Below are 21,675 nucleotides of genomic sequence, written 5' to 3' on the forward strand. Positions count from 1 at the left end.
TCACTCCACTGACTGTAATGCATAGTGTAAAAGCATAGAAGCATTGATAAACTGCATGGCTTTGATTCATATAACTGGGATAGCAGTAATAAGGCCTGATGCAGCTTTTGATTTTTTGATGGTGTGTCTGGTGAAGTCAAAGGCTGACCTTATATGTTTGTTAGATGGGAAAGCAGCAAGCTTTGGGCAGTCTGAAAGCTAGGAGAAAGTGTTGTCATTGTTTGTCAGGTGAAAAGAAATCTACAGCTCTGCTGAGCTGATTTAGGTCTAACTACTGTTATTTTGCTCTATGTTCAAGATCTTGTGAGATCTCTAGATTCACATGTTCTCATGTGATCCCACCTGGAATACTGTGTCCAGTCCTGGTGCCTCCAGCATGAGGGCCATTGAACTGCTGGAGCAGGTCCAGATGATGGTCACAAAGATGACCAGAGGTCTGAGGCACCTCCCATATGAGGACAGCCTGAGACAGTTGGTGCTGTTCAGTCTGGAGAAGAGAAGGCTCTAGGGAGACCTTAGAGCAGCTTTCCAGTACCTGAAAGGGGCCTACAAGAAAGCCAGAAAGGGACTTTTTACAAGGGCTTGTAGTGATAGCATGAGAGGGAATGGACTGAAGATTTAGATTGGCTATTAGGAAAAACTTCTTTACAGTGAGGGTGGTGAGACAGGTTGCCAGAGGAGGTCATGGATGTCCCCTCTCTGGAGTGTTCAAGGCCAGGTTGGATGAGGCCTGGAGCAATCTGGTCTAGTGGCAGGTGTCCCTGCCTGTGGTGGGGGGCTTGGAACTAGATGATTTTTAAGGTCCCTTCCAACACAAACCATTCTATGAATCTATGACTAGATTAAAAAAAATGCCTTTGCATTTGGAGAGTAGTTACCAGGGGAGAAAAAGGAGTGGAAAGGTACAACAGAAGAGAGACATACTGACTGTGCCTCACCTGCTGACTCTGGTGGTTTCACAAGCAACCATTGTATGGACATTTGAAACAGCTCTTCTGAGTCTCCATTTCCCCCACTGGCACATTTGTTTCTCAGAGGGGTCTTGCTCTATATAAGATAGATCCCTTTCAGAGAACATGAACCTGCGTGGTCTGTTTCAAAAGTGCACTGGTGTCTGACAGAGATATATGGGCCCCAATCACAGAGGGCTAGGGAAGGTGTAGTCCAAGTTAGTCTGTTTTCCCTTGCATGTATCTTGAGTGTTATGTAGGAGGGAGGGAATGGAGTGGGCAAATCTTGGAGGAGGAGATAGGAAAAATTATTCTCCTTAGAGGAAAAGGAATGGAGAAAGATGACTGAGAGAAATATGGATTGTTGGTTTGTATTGACATTACATTTACTGCAATGAGAAAAGTATCAGAAAAGACAGAAGGAAAGACTTTTCTGGAATTAAGCCTTAGATGATGTGTGTACAGACTGACATAGCCAGGAGAGCATTGACAGAAGACAGATGAAAGGATAGTGTGGTACTTTTTAGGAGTAGCAAGTGAGTGAGACAGGGTTTGGTGGGGTCATTTGGGTCCTGGAAAGTGCCAGACCATATATGCAATCAAATTGTTTAGCCCTGGAGGCAGGGTTATAGGGACTCTGAAGTAAACCACTTGCATTTAGGTCATAGCAGAGATGCAAGATACCTTGGGACCAAATGCTTTTATCAGCCAATCCACACTTACTACCCTGCATTAATTGCTAAGGTGGGCTGAGCCAGATGTCACATCAGCTTTCTCTTTATCAAAAGCAGTAGCAGCAGCATGAAGTTCCCAATGCATTTCAGTGCTCATTACCTACAGAATACCTCTTATATTTCATGGTTCTGCTGATCTCTTTTCCAGTTGCTTGAACAGCTCTGTCTGTTACAGCCCTGGAAGAACTTGCATTTCTTTTGTGGTATTGAGACCTATACACCCCCCATGTTCATGAAGTCCTGAACTGAATGCTCTCAGGTTGGAAGTCATACAAAATTAAATGTGCTACACCAGTTTGTGATCTTTGCTCTCAAATAAGAAGAGGCTAACAGTGCTTATCAAGAGCTAATGATTAATAATAATAATAATAATAAAAACCAGGTTGGAAGAGACCTTCAAGATCATCGCGTCCAACCCGTCTACCAATCCAACCCACCCAAACAGCTAACCCATGGCACCAAGCACCCTATCAAGTCTCCTCCTGAACACCTCCAATGATGGTGACTCCACCACCTCCCCAGGCAGCCCATTCCAATGGGCAATCACTCTCTCTGTATAGAACTTCTTCCTAACATCCAACCTAAACCTCCCCTGGCACAGGCTGAGACTGTGTCCTCTTGTTCCGGTACTGGGTGCCTGGGAGAAGAGACCAATAAGAAGAGAGCAGTAAGGTCACCTCTGAGTCTCCTCCTCTCCAAACTAAGCAACCCCAGCATGAAAGAAGTTCTGACTTTGGACCAGTGTCCTTCAGAGAAGTGCAGTCAAAGTAGATTAAAAGAGGACACTTTTGAAGAGCTTACAGTTTATGCACTCTGCAGACAGGTTGAAGGAAAATGATCAGAACAGACTTCTAAGCAAATCCATGGTTTTGTGCTAATGAAGTCAAGAGTTTGTTCCCGGGTTGTGTAATAATCTGCAGCACTAAAAAAGTGAAGGAAAGATTAGGCAGTAGCAAACTGCCGAGGACTTTATTGTGTACGTTTACAAAGCAGTTTAGTCCAAAGCATATGGAGCTGTTTAAAATGCCATTCAGCTAGCACTGACTTGCCTACACTGTGTATAGTTGGTGTTCATGATAATTATAGGTTCACAGAGATGCAGCTACAAATGTGTATTCCCAATGCAGCTGGCAGTGTGGTAGGGGCCTATTTTTACGATAGCCTTTGACTCGCCACATTTCCTGAGTTGTGTATTTATATTTGAACTTTTAAACATAAAAATCAACATTAATGAGAAGCTTCTGCATTCTTACAAGCTACTGAGCTGTGGGCCTCAAAGAGCTCCCAGTTATTTCAAAATAGAAATCACTGTAGCATTTTCTCTTCTCCAGCAAGAGAAATTGTTTGATTAGCTATGAGCTGTGTTTGTGGGTTTTCATGCTATTGGGCTATGAAAGAGTTTACTGGGGGGAAAAAAAATTAATCTCCATGCTCATGTCTAAATCTAAACCTCTGGCTTTTAGTGCCTTGCCTGCAAGCAAGCACTGCATGTTGAACAAGTGTGCATTTTAGGTATGTTAATTCAGTAAGAGTTCAGGCCAGAAAATTTGCTTGCTTTCAGAAGCACGCCATGGAGCTGTCTGGGGTTATTTTAAGGGCAGTTTTATAAGCACAAAAAAGAGCAATATGATCTTTTGCTCTGTGCTAGTCTCGGTAGCATTACAGATTTCATTTGGGCTGATAATGGACTGGACTAATCTCACAAGTATCTCACTTTGTGCTCTGACCACAGCATCACAAGCAGGCTGTACTCCACGTGATTGCTGCCGAGGGCTTGGAAGCGAGATGTGAGTATACCTTCAAGGTCCTGAAATCAGGAGGCAGATAAGAATGCATAATATATTAAAGCCTCAGGATCTTGCATTCCTTGAGCACATGTTTCGAATGCATAGGACTGCTACAAAACACATCTTTCATCTAAACTTGTTATAGGCCTCTCAGCCATCAAAGCCATATACCTGGGCTCATCATTTCAGGCAGATCAATAGAGGACTGCTGTGGGGTGGAGCTTTTTTAACACATTTGATTCCAAAGTCTCAGATGAGTCTTACAGTCAGGATGATGACTAGAAAGCCCTGTAGAGCAAGTCAGTAAGAAAAACTGAGGATGTGGCTATTTATTCCATATCATCAGTGCTCTGTCTGCTTCCTCTTAAAGTGGTGGTAAATATTCCCCAGAAGTAGGTTTGTATGCTTCCTCTTTCCAGAAACCATGCAAGGTTTAATCTTCAGTCATAAAATAATGATGATGGTTTTGCCCCTTGCTTCTTTTATATTAAGATCATTTTTAACACCGAATTCCACAACTTCCTCCATCTGGATGAAAAAGAAAACAACAAACAATCAAACCCCTCATGGCTACCTTACAGGAATCTTCTTAGACTCTTCTCCCAGGCTCAGTGCACTTGATGCTGTAAGATGGCACAAGCTGAGCAGAAGAGCCTTCTTCCAGTGCTTAACAGCCATCTCACTGTGTAGGCAGGCTGCTCTGCTGGGATAGATGGAAAAATGTGTCTGGATCCTCTGCATCTGAGGACTGAAGCCCCTTTGTACCCCATCTACTGAGGAAGGCTCTGCCACAGGGCTTATGACTAGAAAATAGTGACAGACTCAAGCTATCCAACTTGAGGGCACAGGGCTGAGACCGCACCTCAGGAAAGACAGGAAGGAAAACCCTGGCTTGCTTGTCACACCAACTTGCAATATGGTGGAGGTTTGGGGTGGACACTGCCTAGTCTCATTTTCTCCTTGTACTTCTTCTGTCCCAGGAGCAGTGATGTGAAATCACAGGCATCTTCCAAGAACAGGAGTCATGTGGTTTTGCTGCAAGGGTTGAAGGGATTTATAGACCAACACAGTTTAGCTTGGGGTGGCAATGTGGGTAAGTGAGATACAGAAGATCATTGAGCTTAAGCCCATTACTTTGACCAATATCTGAGACTTCGTGTACATAGGCTGGTGTATTGTGATACTATGACAGTCTGCCACCCAGTAGGTATGTAACTGCACATACTTTACAGATGTGATATCACAGAGGGAAGTCCAAAATGCCATTTACCCACCTGCAACATTACTGAGACTACTCTTCTGTCTGGAGTTCCAGTTTGAAAGCTGAAGCCACCTTCAATCTGTGCTTATATTGTTTACCTTAAGCATGAGCTCACTAGCATCTTCAGCTAGAACCATATCAAATGCCAGTTCCTTAATATTGCCAGCAGACCAGAGGCACCTCAGTTCTGGGGAACCTGCAAAATGATCACTCTGATTTGCATTATGTTGTTTAACCATTATGTTTAAGGATTATATTTGATCAAAGTCATGCTCAGAATAACAATCCAGCCCTTTGAAGGGACTGGTATTATGCAGGTATTATACTGGTACAGCCAAAGTAAAGAGAGTTTATGCTTGGGCACGTCACTTGCCTAAGAGTGCTGGGTTTGATTCTGGTGATTCTGTGTCATAAAGGCCATTCTGCATTAAAATGTCACTACAGGCTGAAGGCAGTGGCTAGACACTCTGCTGTGGCATTTCCCTTATAAAATGGGCCTATATGCTTGCACCCCATCAAGGCCCTACCTTGCACTGCCATGTTCTAGACATGCCTATCTGGACCAGGTGCTGTGGATGTTAAATGCTCTCTGTGGCTTGCACCAGCAACCATACATGCAGCCACTGGCACCTTTTGAAAGTCCTAACAGTGTGAGACATCTTGGGGAGAACACAGTGGATATCTAGGAATCTTTTCCATCCTTCCCCACCTTCCATTTTTGGTTACCAGGGGAAGAGGGCTGCTGGGCTTAGGCAGGCCTCTCCTCTGACACTGTATGTGCATTTGTGGCTCTCTGCATTTCCTTATTCTTTCTGTTCTGCTCTGAGTTGCCTTAGGAGAGCCTTGTTCACACTGGTACTTTGTAGTGCAAACCAGATTTGTCTGTCTTTACTTTGTGCCTCCATTGGTGGGTCCTATAGCCTATGGAAGGTGTTCTCTGGTCACTGATTATGAATGGAAGGTCAGGATGGGGGTGTTGGCTATTTTCTCTATAAAGTATGGATTATCAGTGGGATTTGGATCATGCATTTTGTGGCTCCAAGTGTTTCCTTAGGGCTGTCCTTGGCAAGCAGGAGAGGGAGGCCTGAGCTTGGCCAACTCTCCTTGAGGAAAAGCAGCCCTTTTTGCTGCCTGCCATTGGCTTTCTCCTCCTGAGTGCCCCTTCATTTAGGTGGGCTTTTAAGGACAGCACCTATCCTGCAGCACTGAGCAGAGTTTCATGCTCTGTATCTATTTTTGTATACTTTTTAAAAATCCCAACCATACAAAATTTAGGCTCTGTAAACCACAGACTGTTGACTTCTAAACACTTCTGGCTACTGAATTTTGACAGCTAGCAGACTTTGACAGCAGATCTTCTAGCAACCTATTGCCAAAGCCAGCCAAATGCCTTGGCAATGCAGGTTTTCTATGCAAGAGAAACAAAACACAAACCACTGCTGGCTGTAGCTGTTTGCTACAATCTATGTGCAGGGGCTCGAGGAGTGCAGGAGTCCCTTTTTGGAGAAGCAGCATAAGGGACAGATGAGATTTTGTCTGTTTCTCCTCAACCCTCATCCCAATTAAACAGAAAAAAGATCCTGCATCTGAACTGCTCCCCAGAGCTACAGCCTGAAGTAGCACTTAGGCATAGTTAGATGGCCTCAGCCTGGTATTCAGGGACTTGAAACAGACATAATTATGACATCCTGTTTTGAACCAGCAGCAGCATAGTAGCTATTTCAAGAATCTGCTTCCTGCAGGTGCTGGCCACCCATGTTGAGGGGTGTCTTCCCTGTGCCAGCTGGTTTTCTCTCTCTCCTTTTAAAGAATATACTTAGTAGTAGTCTTTAAAAAGAATAGTGTCTATCTTTTGATCATGGTGAGATCCTATCTGAAACCATGCTGTTGGTTCTCTCTATGGAACTACTTTAGACAAACTGGGCTACAAACACCAGAGGCACTAGTTCCAGGTCTTGCAGCTGGGTTGGGGGAATCCTCAGTGTCAAAACAAGCTGGGGAACGGAGGGATTGAAAGCAGCTCTGCGGAGACTTGTGGGTACTGGTGGATGAGAAGCTGGACATGAGACCCTCCTTATCGTGTGGTGGAAACACGGCAGAGGAATGCAACCAGGATGCTGCACACAGTGTTATTTGTCATCTGTTGTCCTGTGTCATTAGGATATTTTCAATCTTGCTGCCTAGAAGCATTTTAACAGCAGCTTACCCACCACCCACCACATCCATTAGTTTAAACAATAAAAATGAGCCATTTGGCCACACAGCGATGGTTGTAAAATTGCCTTGGTAAGTGCGGATATAATGAGGATAGAGACTTTGGAGCTGTGCAAGGATCATGACAGACCTGATGGAAAACACAGCTGCTACAAGCTGTTCTCTGTAAGGGCAACACCAGGCCTCCCTTTGCATTTCCTAGACCACTTTGTAGCTGGAGAACGAAATTTACCAAGGGGCAGGTACTGAATGCAGAGCATGGCACATGTATGCATGTCTTCTGGAGTGGCTCCTCTAGTATGTGCTTCATAATGTCTGGCGTTTCACTTTGCATCTGGTACTCATTAATCTGAAAGGATCTGTGCAAACCAACCAAGAGCAGGACCACCAATATCTTCAGAAGCAAGCAGGTATGCCAGAGGCCGAGGAGATTGGTGCTGGCAGTCATCCTTGCTCAGCACTGTTCTTTCTTCCTGAGGACCACCCTCACCAGCTCTGCTGCTGGACCCACCGTGTAAGTGCTCCCTAACCCCATTCTGTCAAAATGACTCAGGCCATAACATTTTTCACATTCAATCTCTCAAATCAAGATACAGGGATATTTTAATTGTATTTTTTCCCCCCTACATCCCTAATTTTCTTGGGGCTGGGGAGCAGAATTTGTTTCCAGTCCATAGCTGCAAGCAACCACCCAGCTCGGTTTATGGCTGGAGTGGGCAATACCAAATCAATCCTGAGCTTGGAAGTGAGGTGCTGAGCTACTGGCCTCTGACAGCTTTTCTGCTTTATGAACCTGTCAAACTGCTGCTTTTATTTACTCCTAATACAATCTTTCCACAATAAGGAGCTGGCATGGCTTGAGATGGGCAAGATTCTGCTGCTATTACCCAGGAACTGTGATAAATGGCTAGGTAGCTTCCAGGGTTGCAGCAGCTGTGGGAACATTCCTCTGAAAGTTGCAGGAACTTTGTGCTTTAAAGCTCCCTGTGCTTTACAGGTGTGTCACAGTATGCATTTATTCCCTTGCTTTCAGGAGTGCGCCTGTATGGATGGAATCATAAAAACTGATCACTTAATCAGTGTGTAAAACTCAGTGATTAAGTTCGCCCCTAAGTAGCAAGAGCAGCACCAGTGTCTCACTGGACAAATAAACCTACACCAGGAAGCTTGGCTGTCTGGGAATTACTGTTCAAAGCAATTGCATTTTTCTGTAACTGGGATTGCATAGGATTATGGTATTATAAATGGGATTTGCTTTAAAGGCCAGTGGCCCTCTGCATTTTATGGATTACTCCAGCTTCTTCTAGAAGGATTTCTGATAATGCTCTGTTAATGAGACTGCAATAAATTGAATTACATCCTGTCTGACTCCCAAAGTAGGAGCCTGCTCTATGACACTGGACATGCACACAGCAAAGAGCCTCATGCATTCCTTTCCTGGGGGTATGTGCAACCTGTATAATAAGACCTGTGGAAACACACAGGCACCTAACACAATCTATGTGAAATAGATGTCTTTTGGAGCAATTCGAGGCCTGCTGTCTGCTCACCATCATCCGTTATCATGGCCCAAACTGCCTAGCTTTAAAACAAGATGGTAAACCTTCTGAGAGCATTCTGGAAGCTCTTTTTAAAGCATTGGTACTCCAGGGTCTGAAAAGAACACTGTTTCCAGGGCTCTGATCCTTTGCACTGGCTCTTCTATTCACCTGAGCTGGCAGCCTCCCTGTAGTTATGTTCCACCTCACTGTGCAGACAAGAGCTGCAGGTGAGGCTGGATAAAGGGCTGCCATGGCTTGCAGACAAACCAATTTAACAAGGGGCTTTCCCTGGGTGGATCTTGCTGTCTTTATTCTACTTCTAGTTCTCTATCCCCAGTCCTGCTTTATCTAATCTGTTTGCTGCAGAGCAACAGTAATTCTCTTTTGTGTTCATGCAACTCCCACTTTACTACTCAGCTTTTAGCTCCATCAGCTGATCTCCAAGCTCAACCTGAGGGGTCCTTGCTGTGCTTTGGTAGAGGCTGCTTGGAAGATCACCAGGTCCACTCACTAACAGCGGTCTTGCCACTCTTGGCAGGTGAGCCCTGTACCGCACACCTGCCCCTAGAGGGCACTGAAGGAACCTCTGAGACAGGCTTCTAGCCAGCAAAGCCCAGAAGGTGCCTGGCTGGCATTTATGTACCATGGCTGACCAAGGTCTTTGCCTTTTTCCTGCAGCTTTGGGGAAAAAATGACTGGTGGTGCTGTTCCAGCCTTCCCAGGCACTCACTGTCAGACTGCATTAATGGGCTGGATGGTCTGGCAGCCTGGGAGACTCTTTGTGTTCATGGATGAAGAACGTTGCAGGTCACTGATCTCACCAGGAAGCTGACAGAAGTGGAGCAGCAATGTTGAGAGAAGAGACTGCCAGCAAGTTGCTCCTGGGGACGCATGGGGAGGCGAAAGGTCGCATCATTCATGCTGGGCTCCTCTGCTCAAGCGAGGGCAGCTGGCCGGCGCAGAAACACACCACTACAAGAGGGCTCCTCCAGGAATGTATTTATTTACATTAAAACACTATTATACAAACTGAAAGAAAGGAAAAGGGAAAAAAAAAAGGAAAAGAAGACATCTTAGAGAGGCAGGTGTCCTAAAGTCAGTGCCCTTCACTCCCCACCCCGTCTCACTGCCGTCTCCCTTCTGCTCTGGTCTGACTGCGAGTGCCGTGATCCTTGTAGGTAAATCCCTTCTCAGCCCTCTCTCAGTGTGAACATCCATCCACTTGGCCATTTAAGTGGCTTTTAGAAAACTTCTGCTTTCTGCCTGCAAAGAAAACTCTTGCCCAAACGTTCTTTTTTCTTAATTTATTTATGTAACACAGTGTAGAAAGCTATCAATTCATAAGCAATGGTTCTGTACAATCATCCTGCAGAGGATCCCTGTTAATTTTTCAACCAGCAGGCACTTTTCCCCCCCCACCCCAAGAAGTGCTCACAATTAACAGGGATTCTTGTTCATATTTTTTTTGTTGTTGTTGGTTTGTTTTTGTAAGATCAAAAAGATACATGGAAAAGAAAATAGAAGTTTACCTTCCAATGCCTAAAGTGTGCACATAAAACAGGCACAAAGAAACGAATGTGTATTCCCATGATTTCTACGTCACTAATACAGCAGGAGCAACAATCTGTACAATAAAATGCAGCTGCAGAGGGAAAAAGAATTTCAGTAACTCATCTGGAATACCTCTTAAAAAACGTTGTTTTACTTTAAAATGCATAGTGATCAGGAAAAAAAAAACAACCAACCAACCCAAAGTAGCTCAGCAAAGAGAAGCAGCTAAACCCCCACAGACACGGAAAGCATCCCCCGTCAATCCTTAAAGCATATTTCAATCAGGACTTAATTTTTGTCACAAATCACAAGAATAATATACAACTGGCTAAGGAGCTACGTGATAAATAATTGGGAGAGAGAATCTATCCATGCACTAGTTAAATACAGCTAGCCTCTTTACAGTACACAAAAAACATTCATTAATAATGTAGTGTAAAGACTGAAATGTAAAGAGAAAGAGAGAGAAAATACATTACTGATTTTATTAATTCAAGTTCAGGCATCTACTTGTGTTACAGCACAGCTGTCAAAAGGCGAGAATGAGTAAATAATAAAACAGAGTGTTGGGTTTTTTTCCTTTCTTTCCACATTATTCTATAACTGAACACCGATGGGCAGTGAAGCAATCATTCTGCTGTCCAACTCGTGAGGCTGCTGTGGTGTCCTAGTTCTGCATCTGTTCAAAGAACTTGTAGGTGGGATTTTCATAGCCATTTTGCTGCATCTTGGAAAGGTGGCGCTCCTCTGGTGTCACTGCAGCATCCACCTGTCGTAAGAAGAAACAAACAGGCTCACATTTTTGCTTGACTGACAGCTTACCACCTCACATGTCCCCCCCATCTGGACTCAAGCAGAAAGTATCCTCTAAACACAATGCAATTTGTTTGACAGGTTCTTCCTTGTCTCCTTCTCCCTTTTTTTCCCCTCTCCTTCTAAATGAAGAGGGGAAAGTAAGTTAGCTCCCAAGGCCAGTCTAAATCTCAAAAGCAAGTCTAATATAAAGGTGTCTGAGAAGTGATAAAGACTTCTCCCAGGCAACCAGCACCAGAACAAGGGAACACAGTCTCAAGCTGCGCCAGGGGAGGTTTAGACTCGAGGTGAGGAGAAAGTTCTTCACTGAGCGAGTCGTTCATCTTTGGAATAGGCTGCCCAGGGAGGTGGTGGAGTCACCATCCCTGGAGGTGTTCAAGAGGAGATTGGATGTGGCACTTGGTGCCATGGTCTAGTCATGGGGTCTGTGTTGATAGGTTGGACTCAATGATCCTCGAAGTCTCTTCCAACCTTAGTTATACTGTGATACTGTGAAGACGATACTCCATTAAAGAGTATTAAACCATGGTTTAGTCATGAGGTCTGTGGTGACAGGTTGGACTTGATGATCTTTGAAGTCTCTTGCAACCTTGGTGATTCTGTGATTCTGTAAACCTAGGGCCTGGAGGCCCTCACTTAGACTGAAGAGAACTGTCTCTGAAAACTCTTCTCTCCAAGATAATGCAGGACTGCAACTGGTCTCATGAACAAAGCCAACAGACAGCATTGCACCCAGCAATAAATAAGAAGCCAGCAAACATCTTTAAAGATGACTTACAAGAGGATGGCCCTTGCAGCTGTGACAGTCATGCTTCACTTTTTGGACAGAGTAATATGCAGAAGGTGAGGCAGTAGGAACAATTCTGCAACTCAAGTTTTTTGCTTCAGGACTTTAAGATGAGCTGACCAAATGTGGCAGTATCAGCTTTGTTTTCTGTTGCATGGCACAGCAAGCAAGTCACTCCACAAACAAAAAAAGGGGATATATTTTGCACCTCCCTGCTAGTCTCCCATTATCAGTTGGACTTTTTCCACTAGAACAGATACTGCTATTTATACTTGGGATCAGCTAGCTCTCAAAAGGAAAAGCTCAGTTGCTGGAGGCTGCTTTCTGTCTGTATTTTGCCCTCAGATCTTTTGTGGGTGCTGTGGTCTCAAGATCTAGAAAGATTCAATGGAAAATAAATGAAATGAGGGTAGCAAAGAAATGTCAGAGTAGCCAGACACAGGGTGACCAAAGAATCCCATTGCACTCGTGGAAGCAGTACTTCTCTGTCTCCAGGGTCACATTTGGTTCACTTTAGTGAGAAAAAAACTTGATGTGTCTGCACTGGTTTAAGCATTTCTGCTTAACAGAGAATGACCTTTCTTGATTATCTGGAAGACAGGCAAAACCACAGCTCAGTCAAGACTCCTCCACTGAATACCTGCTGCTCCACAAATTACTTTCATCTTTCACTGACCATTATGGTAAAAGGTAAAATTTCATCAAACTAGGGTGGACAGGAACACTCTCTAAATGTTAATTAGGTATTTTACTTCTGCTGCATGAGCTCAATTTTTGAGTGTATTCAAACCCCACTGTACTCTGGCTCTCTTGCTGAGCACCTATGGTTAATAGCCTGTCAGCTATTTCATTTGCTATCTGGTATCTCTGGTGTTTGGCAGCTCTTAAAAGAAAGAAGGTAAAAAGGGAATTTGACATCATCAAAAATTTAAAACCAGGAAGGTGTCTAAGACTCTGTTTGGTACAAACATTTTCCTGTGGATTACTCTAAGTATTGACCTTTAGGAGAAATGGCCATTTATTTTTAGCATAAAGCCAGCTTTGTGGAGAAGGGAAAGTCTATTCTCTCAAGAAGCCTCATATAGTAGGCTAACTTACTCTAACCTTTTAATAAAATATCAAAGGAGAAGTACTTATGTCTGATACTCACTTTAAATCTAATCTACAATATTGGAAAACACTCAGCTTAGTGAGGACAGACTATGACCTTCAGTAAATTACTACCTGATACCCTGGAGAAAGATTAAAGCTATGTTCTTCCATGCTTGGGACAAGCACAGGCTGCTCAGCCTGTTTTTGCAGCCATTCTTTTACTGCAGTGGGTTATACCACGGTACCATCTTTCCCACAGTACCAACCCAAAAATGGCTCCTCAGCCATCTTCTGTCTTCATGTTCTCCTAGTTGGGCAAGAAAATGTTTTGTGTGTGGCACATGCACTTGACTGCTCAGAGGAACTGCTAATCCCAAATCCGATCTGTTTTCATATCTGTGCCCCTTCGAAAGCTCCTTCTCCGTGTTCCAACTCTCAAATTGTGTTTTCAATCAACTTTCTATCTTCAGTCAAATGTTTTCCTTATGCAGTGACTGAACATTTTTGTGCAATACCCAGCTTCAGGGGTCACATATGGCGTTTGCTCACAAAGTTATTGTGAAACTCTCCATAGCTGGGAGCCTTGAGCATTCCAGCAAGCCCTTGACTTCTTCCAGCAGGAAACAGGATGCCAGGCAGAAAGGATCACTGGCATGGTGCTTTCTGCCTTTCTGGTTCTGCATTATAATTTGGCCTTTTTTTTGCTATTAAAATACTTCCACTCAAAGGCTGTCTTTCCCTCTCTCTTTTTTTTAGGTTGGATTTGTACCAAGCAATTCCCTTATGCAGTGAGCTCCAAGGCTGTCTCTTTCTTCGCCTCTTGTGCCATGCCGTCTGGCAGTGAGATGTTGCTTAGAGAGATGGCACCCTTGCTTTAAGCTTCTCTTTCCAGATTTCCCTTGTTTTAGAAACTGGGGAGGGGGGAAGATAGTGCTTTTCTTCCCCTGTCCCTCTCTCTCTTCAGAAGTGACACAAAGAAAAATACTTTCTTCTGAAGGACAGGTTTCCCCTGGCCAGCCTGTGCGAGCGTTGAGTGCTCAGCTTGGCTGTCTACAATCATTTTGATCCATCAAGGACAGGAGAACCCCTGGGAATTTCACAGCCCATCTCCTCTTCAACCTCTACACCCAAATCTCCAAGACATCTCTGTACAACGATGTGCTCAGCAGCTGGCATGCAACTGTGTACTTGCATTGCAAGGACCCGTTTGTGCCCGCTGCTGCTCGAGTCTCACCTACACCCAGCAGAGAGAGCAGCAGTGGGCTTGGGTGAGAGGCACTGAGAGAGCTGCAACAACTCACAGCACTCATGTCTGCAATCAGCTCCAGAGGCTGGGTTGCTTCCTGCTGCTTTACCTGTCCTTTCTCCACAGCTTCACAAGAATGCACCATTTAAATCCATATGCCATGATTCAACTTCTGGCACTTCTTTGCTGCTGCTGCTGTTGGGCAGAGCACTTGTTTTCTTCGAAGTAGGTATGTCATCAGTGTAACAGCAGTAGGGGCTAACAAATCCATTCTCTATAGGTTTTGTACAAACATGTACAAGACCTAATCCCTGCCTTAACTACCACACACATTTAATAGCATTAACTGCTTTGGTTGTGACAATGCTGCTGCGTGCCATCTGCTGCTGCTGGAGTTGTCACTAATGAGGCTGCTAAGGAAAAAGAAGAACAAAGCAGGGAAAACAGCAAGTGTTCCTGTAGCCTTCTTGGCACTTGTAGAAAACAACAATACAAAGTGTGTGCAGAGGAAAAGCCACCCTTCCTTTCCTTCCTGAGGGGTCTGCTGTAGCACCAAGTCAGCCTTGGTTCTTGTGAACAGTAACACCACACTACCACAGGGTCTAGTGCTTCTCTAAGAAGTCAGAGCCTCACAACACACAACTAAACCCACCAACAGATTCTCTTTTAGCATGAAATGAAAGCACAGTATGAAGCTCTGGGGTTGAAGGATTTGGGATATCTGTGTTCTCAATAGATGCCTGAGAGCATCTTTCTCTCTAGGAGGCTCCCCCTGCTAGGCTGGGATGCAAAGCAGGGCTACGCCAGAACCTGTGCTGAGCTTCTTCATATTTAAGCGCCAAGCAACACTGTGTTGAACTCTGTCACCCATTTTAGCTTAAGCCTCCCACTCAGCACTGCTTATTCAGGACTAGAAGACATGATAAGCACACAGCACAACCTGCTTGTGGGAAAGAAATGGAGTAAGACAACAACATAAATAAAAAAGAATCTGAGAAAGTGCAAGGCAGCAGAAACCAAGAAAAAAATAATTCATGAGAAACCTGGGAGGAAATCAGGGAGGAGAAAGACTAAGACACAATGAGCAAGGGCAGTAAAATGAGATGAATTTTTAACACCCTTGCACAATATTAAAAAGCCTCCCTTTGATGAAACCAGTTTATGACAGAAGTCCAATAACCTCTGCAATATGGCACTTCTGGATGAAGGGGATTGATTGAAGCTCCTCCTGGCAGGCCTGGGCAATTTTTTATTTAAAACTTCCCCTTTAGTCTTCAAAATGAGTAGTGCTGATACTCCCTCTCCTTCCTGGAGCTGGCTGCTGCAGGGCAATCCATCTCACTGCCAACCTACATGCACCATCACTCATCCTGAATGGCGGCTTTTCTGCTCAGCCAAACTCGTCTCCTCATTCCTCACCACCTCTGTCCCAGGCATTGCTCTGCCAAACAGCATGCCTTGAACCTGATTAGCTCTCTGTCAGAAAACCCCCAAAGCCTTTTACCACTTTAAGAAGCTTTTTGCATCCATTATGGAGGTGGCAGAAGTTGAACACAGAACATAAGAGGTGTGGGTACTTTGGTGCTGCTGAGAAGCAGCCTAGACACTTCTCTTTTTCATGACATGATGTCTCTTGAGAAAGCAGCTCAGTCAGGTAGATAACCTCTTTGGAGACTGTCTTTCCATCTATCCTCTTCTGCTTCAGCCTATGAATCTTTCAAACAGAAAATCCTAATGTGGAGTCAGGAAGATGGTAATGCTGCTGAAAAATTTATGTGCTGCCTCTATGCATGTGGGGCAGATCAAAAACCCAGACAGGAGGTGCTGGCAGCCATCAGAGATGTATTGAACACAGCACTGCGGTTTAAATAATGACACATGGATCACAGAATCACAGAATGTAAGGGGTTGGAAGGGACCTCTAGAGATCATCTAGTCCAATTCACCTGCCAAAGCAGGATCACTTAGGGCAGGCTGCACAGAACGCATCCAGGTGGGTTTTGAAAGTCTCCAGAGAATGAGACTTCACAGCTTCTCTGGGCAGCATGTCCCAGTGCCCCATCACCTTCACTGTAAAGCTACTGCTGTGAGCCCTCCTGTTGCCACCTTTCCCCATCCTGATGGAGGTCTTGCCTCCATAAGAGAAAGCAAATGAGCTCTGAAGAGGAGATCCTGAAAGAGGAGGAGATGACAGAGTCTGCTGAATTCTGGAGCACAAGACAGCTGAGAACCTCTCTTTTGCTACCTGCATTCATGGAGCAAGTAACCTGCTCTAGACAGATGGGAGTGTGTGCACCAGCAAACACCACCTTCAGATTGTCTGCTGGAGTGCTTATGTGCACATACAATAAGCAATTTTCAACCTCTTCAGCATTTACTTAACTGTGGAAGTCTCCCTGGGGAGGCTGAAACCTCTTTGAAACATTTATATTCTCAGACTTGGAAGAAAATGATTTTGTCACTTTTCCTAAAGTTGGACAAGTATATTTTTCCTCAGAGCTAAAAACCCCCCAAAAACCCAACCAAACCCCACACTAACAGGATTTCTAATAGCATCTTCTGTTAAAGAAATAGTGAAGTGAGTAAAAAATACTGCAGTTAAGAGTTCACCTTTCAGCAGATGAGAATACAGGTGGAACAGGACCTGGTTTGGAATGGAATGGAATGGAATGGAATGGAATGGAATGGAATGGAATGGAATGGAATGGAATGGAATGGAATGGAATGGAATAGAATAGAATAGAATAGAATAGAATAGAATAGAATAGACCAGGTTGGAAGAGACCTTCACTATCATCACATCCAATCTATCATCCAACACCACCTAATCAACTAACCCATGCAACCAAGCACCCCATCAAGTCTCCTCCTAAACACTTCCAATGATGGTGACTCCACCACCTCCCTGGGCAGCCCATTCCAATGGGCAACAACTCTCTCTATGAAGAATTTCTTCCTAACATCCATCCTAAACTTCCCCTGGCACAGCTTGAGACTGTGTCCTCTTGTTCTGGCGCTGGTTGCCTGGGAGAAAGCATCCATTACCAAAGAGCTAATGCTGCATCCCTTACCACAGAGCTAAAACTCTCACAGTAACTCCTGACATGCAACAAACAGGTTGCAAATTGGGATAAAATGTACCCAGCCAATCCAGAGGTGTTATTTTCACACGAGCTGATTATGCTCTTTTGTGCTTTTTTGAGCACAGCACACTAAAGGTGCATTGCTGCTGAACAAATTAATCTTCTTTAGAATGGAACAGTTTAATTCTGAAGACATTTTAATATTAAACATCCATTGTATATGGATCTTTGGGTGCAGGGCTTTCTCCTTGAAGTAAGTGCTACAAAATTTTCCCCAACCTGGGACAGAAATAGACTTTATGCCTTTCTTTCAGGCCAGAAGCTTAGACAGTGAGGCTATGCAGTCTGCCAAGACCACAGAGCAAGTCTGGCAGAATAAGGAATCCTGTCTGCCAGTGCCAGACACAATGCAGCTAATTTACAAGGTGACATCATCTACGCTGTGGCACTACAAATTGACTAATATCTGTGGCACATCTGTGTGCCAAAGCTGTATGGTTTTCTGTGATGTTTTTTTTTATTTCCTAAGCAAAGCTGTCATTTTGACATGAATTATGTGTTCAGCTTGTGCATGCTATTTCCAGCCCAACATTTCCATCTTCACTGTCACTAAGGAAAGCTCACAGGAAGCCAGGCCTGCCTTTGCTCTGTCATTCTATCAGGTGAAGCCAACCTGGAATTTTAAGGTTGTACTACAATAAGGGTATGCCCACATTCAATGTCTGACTTGGACCTTTGGCCTAGCAAGCCTCCTGATCTATTCTGTAGTTCTTAAACTCAGCCAAATGAGAGCTGCACAACTGCTGGCAGCAGCTATCAACTCAGTGGTTTCCAACTAAAACCCATTTCAACTTTCTATAAAATAGGCTGGAAGCCTTCATATGGGAAGTTAAAGCTGAGATTCCTGCTTACTGTTTTCTGTCTCTCAGTCCAAATTCTGTACAGCTTGCTGTCTGCTCAAATATCATCTGAAAGTGTCAGTTCTTATCTGGCTACATCTCTTCAGAAGGTTTCAAACCATGTGGGCAACCACAGTATGGATACAGGGGCATACACTCACAGGCTGAAGATAAAGGCCCTTCATTGTCCCAGGTGATAGAATAGAATAGAATAGAAGACAATAGCATAGGATAGAAGACAATAGCATAGAAGACAATAGCATAGCATAGCATAGAAGAGGATAGCATAGCATAGAAGAGGATAGCATAGACCAGACCAGGTTGGAAAAGACCTTAGAGATCATCGAGTCCAACCTATCATGCAACACTATCTAATCGACTAAACCATGGCACCAAGCACCCCATCCAGTCTCTTCCTAAACACCTCCAGTGATGGTGACTCCACCACCTCCCTGGGCAGCCCATTCCAATTGCCAATCACTCTTTCTGTGAAGAACTTCATCCTAACATCCAGCCTAAACTTCCCATGGCACAGCTTGAGACTGTGTCCTCTAAATACATGTACCAGGAAGCATGTATGTGTCCAGCAAGACCAAAGCAAGGTTCAATTGACTAGAGCTGAAGCCAGTGTAATTGCAGACTGGACAAGAGTTAGTTTTGATTAAAATGTAAAATACCAGTTTTGGTAGGCAAAAATATGTAAATGTTCCCAATATTGGCTAATGTTAGTACTATGCACAAACCAGACACTCATACAGCAAAGCAGATGTCAATACACAAGAGGAAAATAAAGATGCATGAGCTTCCTTACAGCTCTCACAAGTAAACTTTTTTCTCCCTACAGAGATCCCTTTATACCCAAGCAACAGATGAGCTATTTTAAGATCCTGTAAACTGACCACAAATGCACTTGGTAGCTTGGGAAAACTACAAAATCCCACAGCAGCCTCATATATTGTTTCTCAAATGCACAGCTTTCAGATTAGTCATAAATCAGAAGATGATGGTGGCAAAAGAAAATTTTGCTGGGAGAATAAAAAGCAATAAAGTCCCTGTACAGGCAAAGCCCTTGCAGGGTACAGCACAATACACAGAAGGCCTCTCTCAAATGTTTATATGTGAGCTAAATTAAAGAAATTCATGTATGTGCATTCCCAACAATACTCACACTGTGTCCAGTTCTGGGCCCCTCAGTTTAAGAAGGACATCGAGACACTTGAATGTGTCCAGAGAAGGGCAACAAGGCTGGGGAGAGGCCTTGAGCACAGCCCTGTGAGGAGAGGCTGAGGGAGCTGGGATTGTTTAGCATGGAGAAGGAGGCTCAGGAGAGACCTTACTGCTCTCTACAACTACCTGAAAGGTGGTTGTAGCCAAGAAGGGGTTGGTCTCTTCTCCCAGGCAACCAGCACCGGAACAGGGGGACACAGTCTCAAGCTGTGCCAGGGGAGGTTTAGACTCGAGGTGAGGAGAAAGTTCTTCACCAAGCGAGTCATTTGTCACTGGGATGTGCTGCCCAGGGAGGTGGTGGAGTCACCATCCCTGGAGGTGTTCAAGAGGGGATTGGACGTGGCACTTGGTGCCATGGTCTAGTCATGGGGTCTGTGTTTATAGGTTGGACTTAATGATCCTTGAGGTCTCTTCCAACCTTAGTTATACTGTGATACTGTGATACTCCTCCTGTGCAGTATCTGCCCATTGGCTATGGTTAAATTTCCTATAGCATGACCTCTCACATCATGAGCTGATTTGTTCTGGCACAGTTCCAGAAGATGTGGCTTTTACACTCAGCACAGTTTATATTCTGCATTTATAAAATAAGGCTGTTTGATTCTACTCTGCCAGATCCAACCACTCCAACTCTGAACATCAGGCTAGCCCAACCCATGGTTTCTTCATGTGTAGACATATTTATAGAGCAGTGTGCTGACTGTGTTGTACGTGTTACACCAGTTGTCTTGCTAGTCTTTTCTTACCTCCACAACCCCATGATGGATAGATGTGTACTGCTTCTTCTTCAGCATCACCAAAGTAATGACAATAACTGTTGCTATGACAACACCTCCCACCATTAGTCCAATGATGGCACCTTTATTTGAACCCACGTCTTCAGCAAAGAACACCTGCAAAAGAAAAATAAAGTGGCTAATACAAAAGTTCAGTGACTAGCTGGATAACCATCTGTCTGTCACAGCAATGCACAGCCTATTGAAGTATCAGTGATTAAGCAGCCTTGCATGTTACTCTAATTGTTCGAAACTGGATCTCTGTATCATAAAGCTCTCACACTCTGAGAAGAGCAACTGGGAAATCTTCATTGCCTGTGGTGCAGTGGTGCTGTAAGTAAGGAGAAGACTCATCTCCATGGCTTTGCTTTTGCAGGAGTCTTAGACAGTAGCTGCTTTGTCTCCTTGGGTAAGTGAGTCAAGCTAATTGCAAACTGACTGATAAGCTTATAGAAGAGTAATCAAGGAAGCATACAGATTTATTCACTTTGAGAATGCTAATCATGAAAGTGGTCATAAATCTGCATCTGTGCAGGTTGCTTGGACTATGCCTCATGCCTTTCTTCAGTTAAGGAGCACTGAAGACCTGTAGGACAACAGTGACTCTTGCACACAACCAGTTGTGAGAAAACTCACATCAGAGAAGGGCAACAAGGCTGGTGAGAGGCCTTGAGCACAAGCCCTATGAGGAGAGGCTGAGGGAGCTGGGGTTGTTTAGCCTGGAGAAGAGGAGGCTCAGGGGTGACCTCATTGCCCTCTACAACTACCTGAAAGGTGGCTGTAGCCGGGAAGGGGTTGGTCTCTTCTCCCAGGCAACCAGCACCAGAACAAGAGGACACAGTCTCAAGCTGCACCAGGGGAGGTTTAGACTCGAGGTGAGGAGAAAGTTCTTCACCAAGCGAGTCATTCGTCATTGGAATGTGCTGCCCAGGGAGGTGGTTGAGTCACCATCCCTGGAGGTGTTCAAGAGGAGATTGGACGTGGCACTTGGTGCCATGGTCTAGTCATGAGGTCTGTGGTGACAGGTTGGACTTGATGATCTTTGAGGTCTCTTCCAACCTCAGTGATACTGTGATCAAAGGGCAGGAGTCCAAAACCCACGAGCATGCCAGTTTAAGTGGCCACAAAGGCTTTGCAGGCTGAAGGGAGAATGAGTTGTACCTGTACTCATGTGAGAGCTAGACAAGATGACAGTTTTCTGAGAAGCAGAAAAGATCCACTTGAATTATGTGTACTGATAAGGCAGATCAGTGGACAGCAAGATGTTTTATTATGCATTTAATGAATTTGACTTTCAGCAGCAGGTGCAGGTATGGAAAGTGAGTGGATTGTTTTCGCTGTCCTGCTTTGTAATCAAGGAATATGCTGGATTATTGCATATCTATGCATACTTTAAAACCCTTTTGTCTGCTTGTCAATAGTGGGCTTTTATTATTATTTGTATCTAAAATGGGCAAAAAGGATTAAAGAATAAATTACATTCACAGAACTGTAATAGTATCTCACTCTGAAAGACTAAATACTTCTATAAGTATTTAACAAAAAAAGCAGAGGGAAGCAGGAAACCAGCTGAGAATGATAATGAGCTGTATAACATTTGTACTCCTTAAGAAACACAATCTTCCTCAGAGAGGTATTAAAGCATGCCATATAAATATTTATATTGTTCCTAGCTGTAAGCCAGAAACGTGCTTCAAGTTAAGAATTCGGTGCA

At 44.2% G+C, this 21,675-nt stretch overlaps 1 protein-coding gene across 3 annotated transcripts in view; it reads right to left on the reverse strand.

The window, feature by feature from the left end:
• Positions 1 to 9,471: 9,471 nt before the first annotated feature.
• APP (amyloid beta precursor protein) overlaps positions 9,472 to 21,675 on the reverse strand; it is a 236,614-nt gene continuing 224,410 nt past the window's right edge. For all 3 annotated transcript variants that reach the window (XM_068144469.1, XM_068144468.1, XM_068144470.1), the window contains 2 exons: positions 19,932 to 20,078; positions 9,472 to 10,807 (listed from right to left, as the gene is read on the reverse strand). In XM_068144469.1, the coding sequence (XP_068000570.1) occupies positions 10,706 to 10,807; positions 19,932 to 20,078 (249 nt within the window). In that variant the 3' untranslated portion in view covers positions 9,472 to 10,705. The remainder of the gene's footprint in view (positions 10,808 to 19,931; positions 20,079 to 21,675) is intronic.

Source organism: Melanerpes formicivorus, unplaced genomic scaffold (assembly GCF_026170545.1).
Source record: "Melanerpes formicivorus ecotype bairdi unplaced genomic scaffold, bMelFor1.0.p_v2 SCAF_11, whole genome shotgun sequence".
NCBI classification, from domain to species: Eukaryota; Metazoa; Chordata; class Aves; order Piciformes; family Picidae; genus Melanerpes; species Melanerpes formicivorus.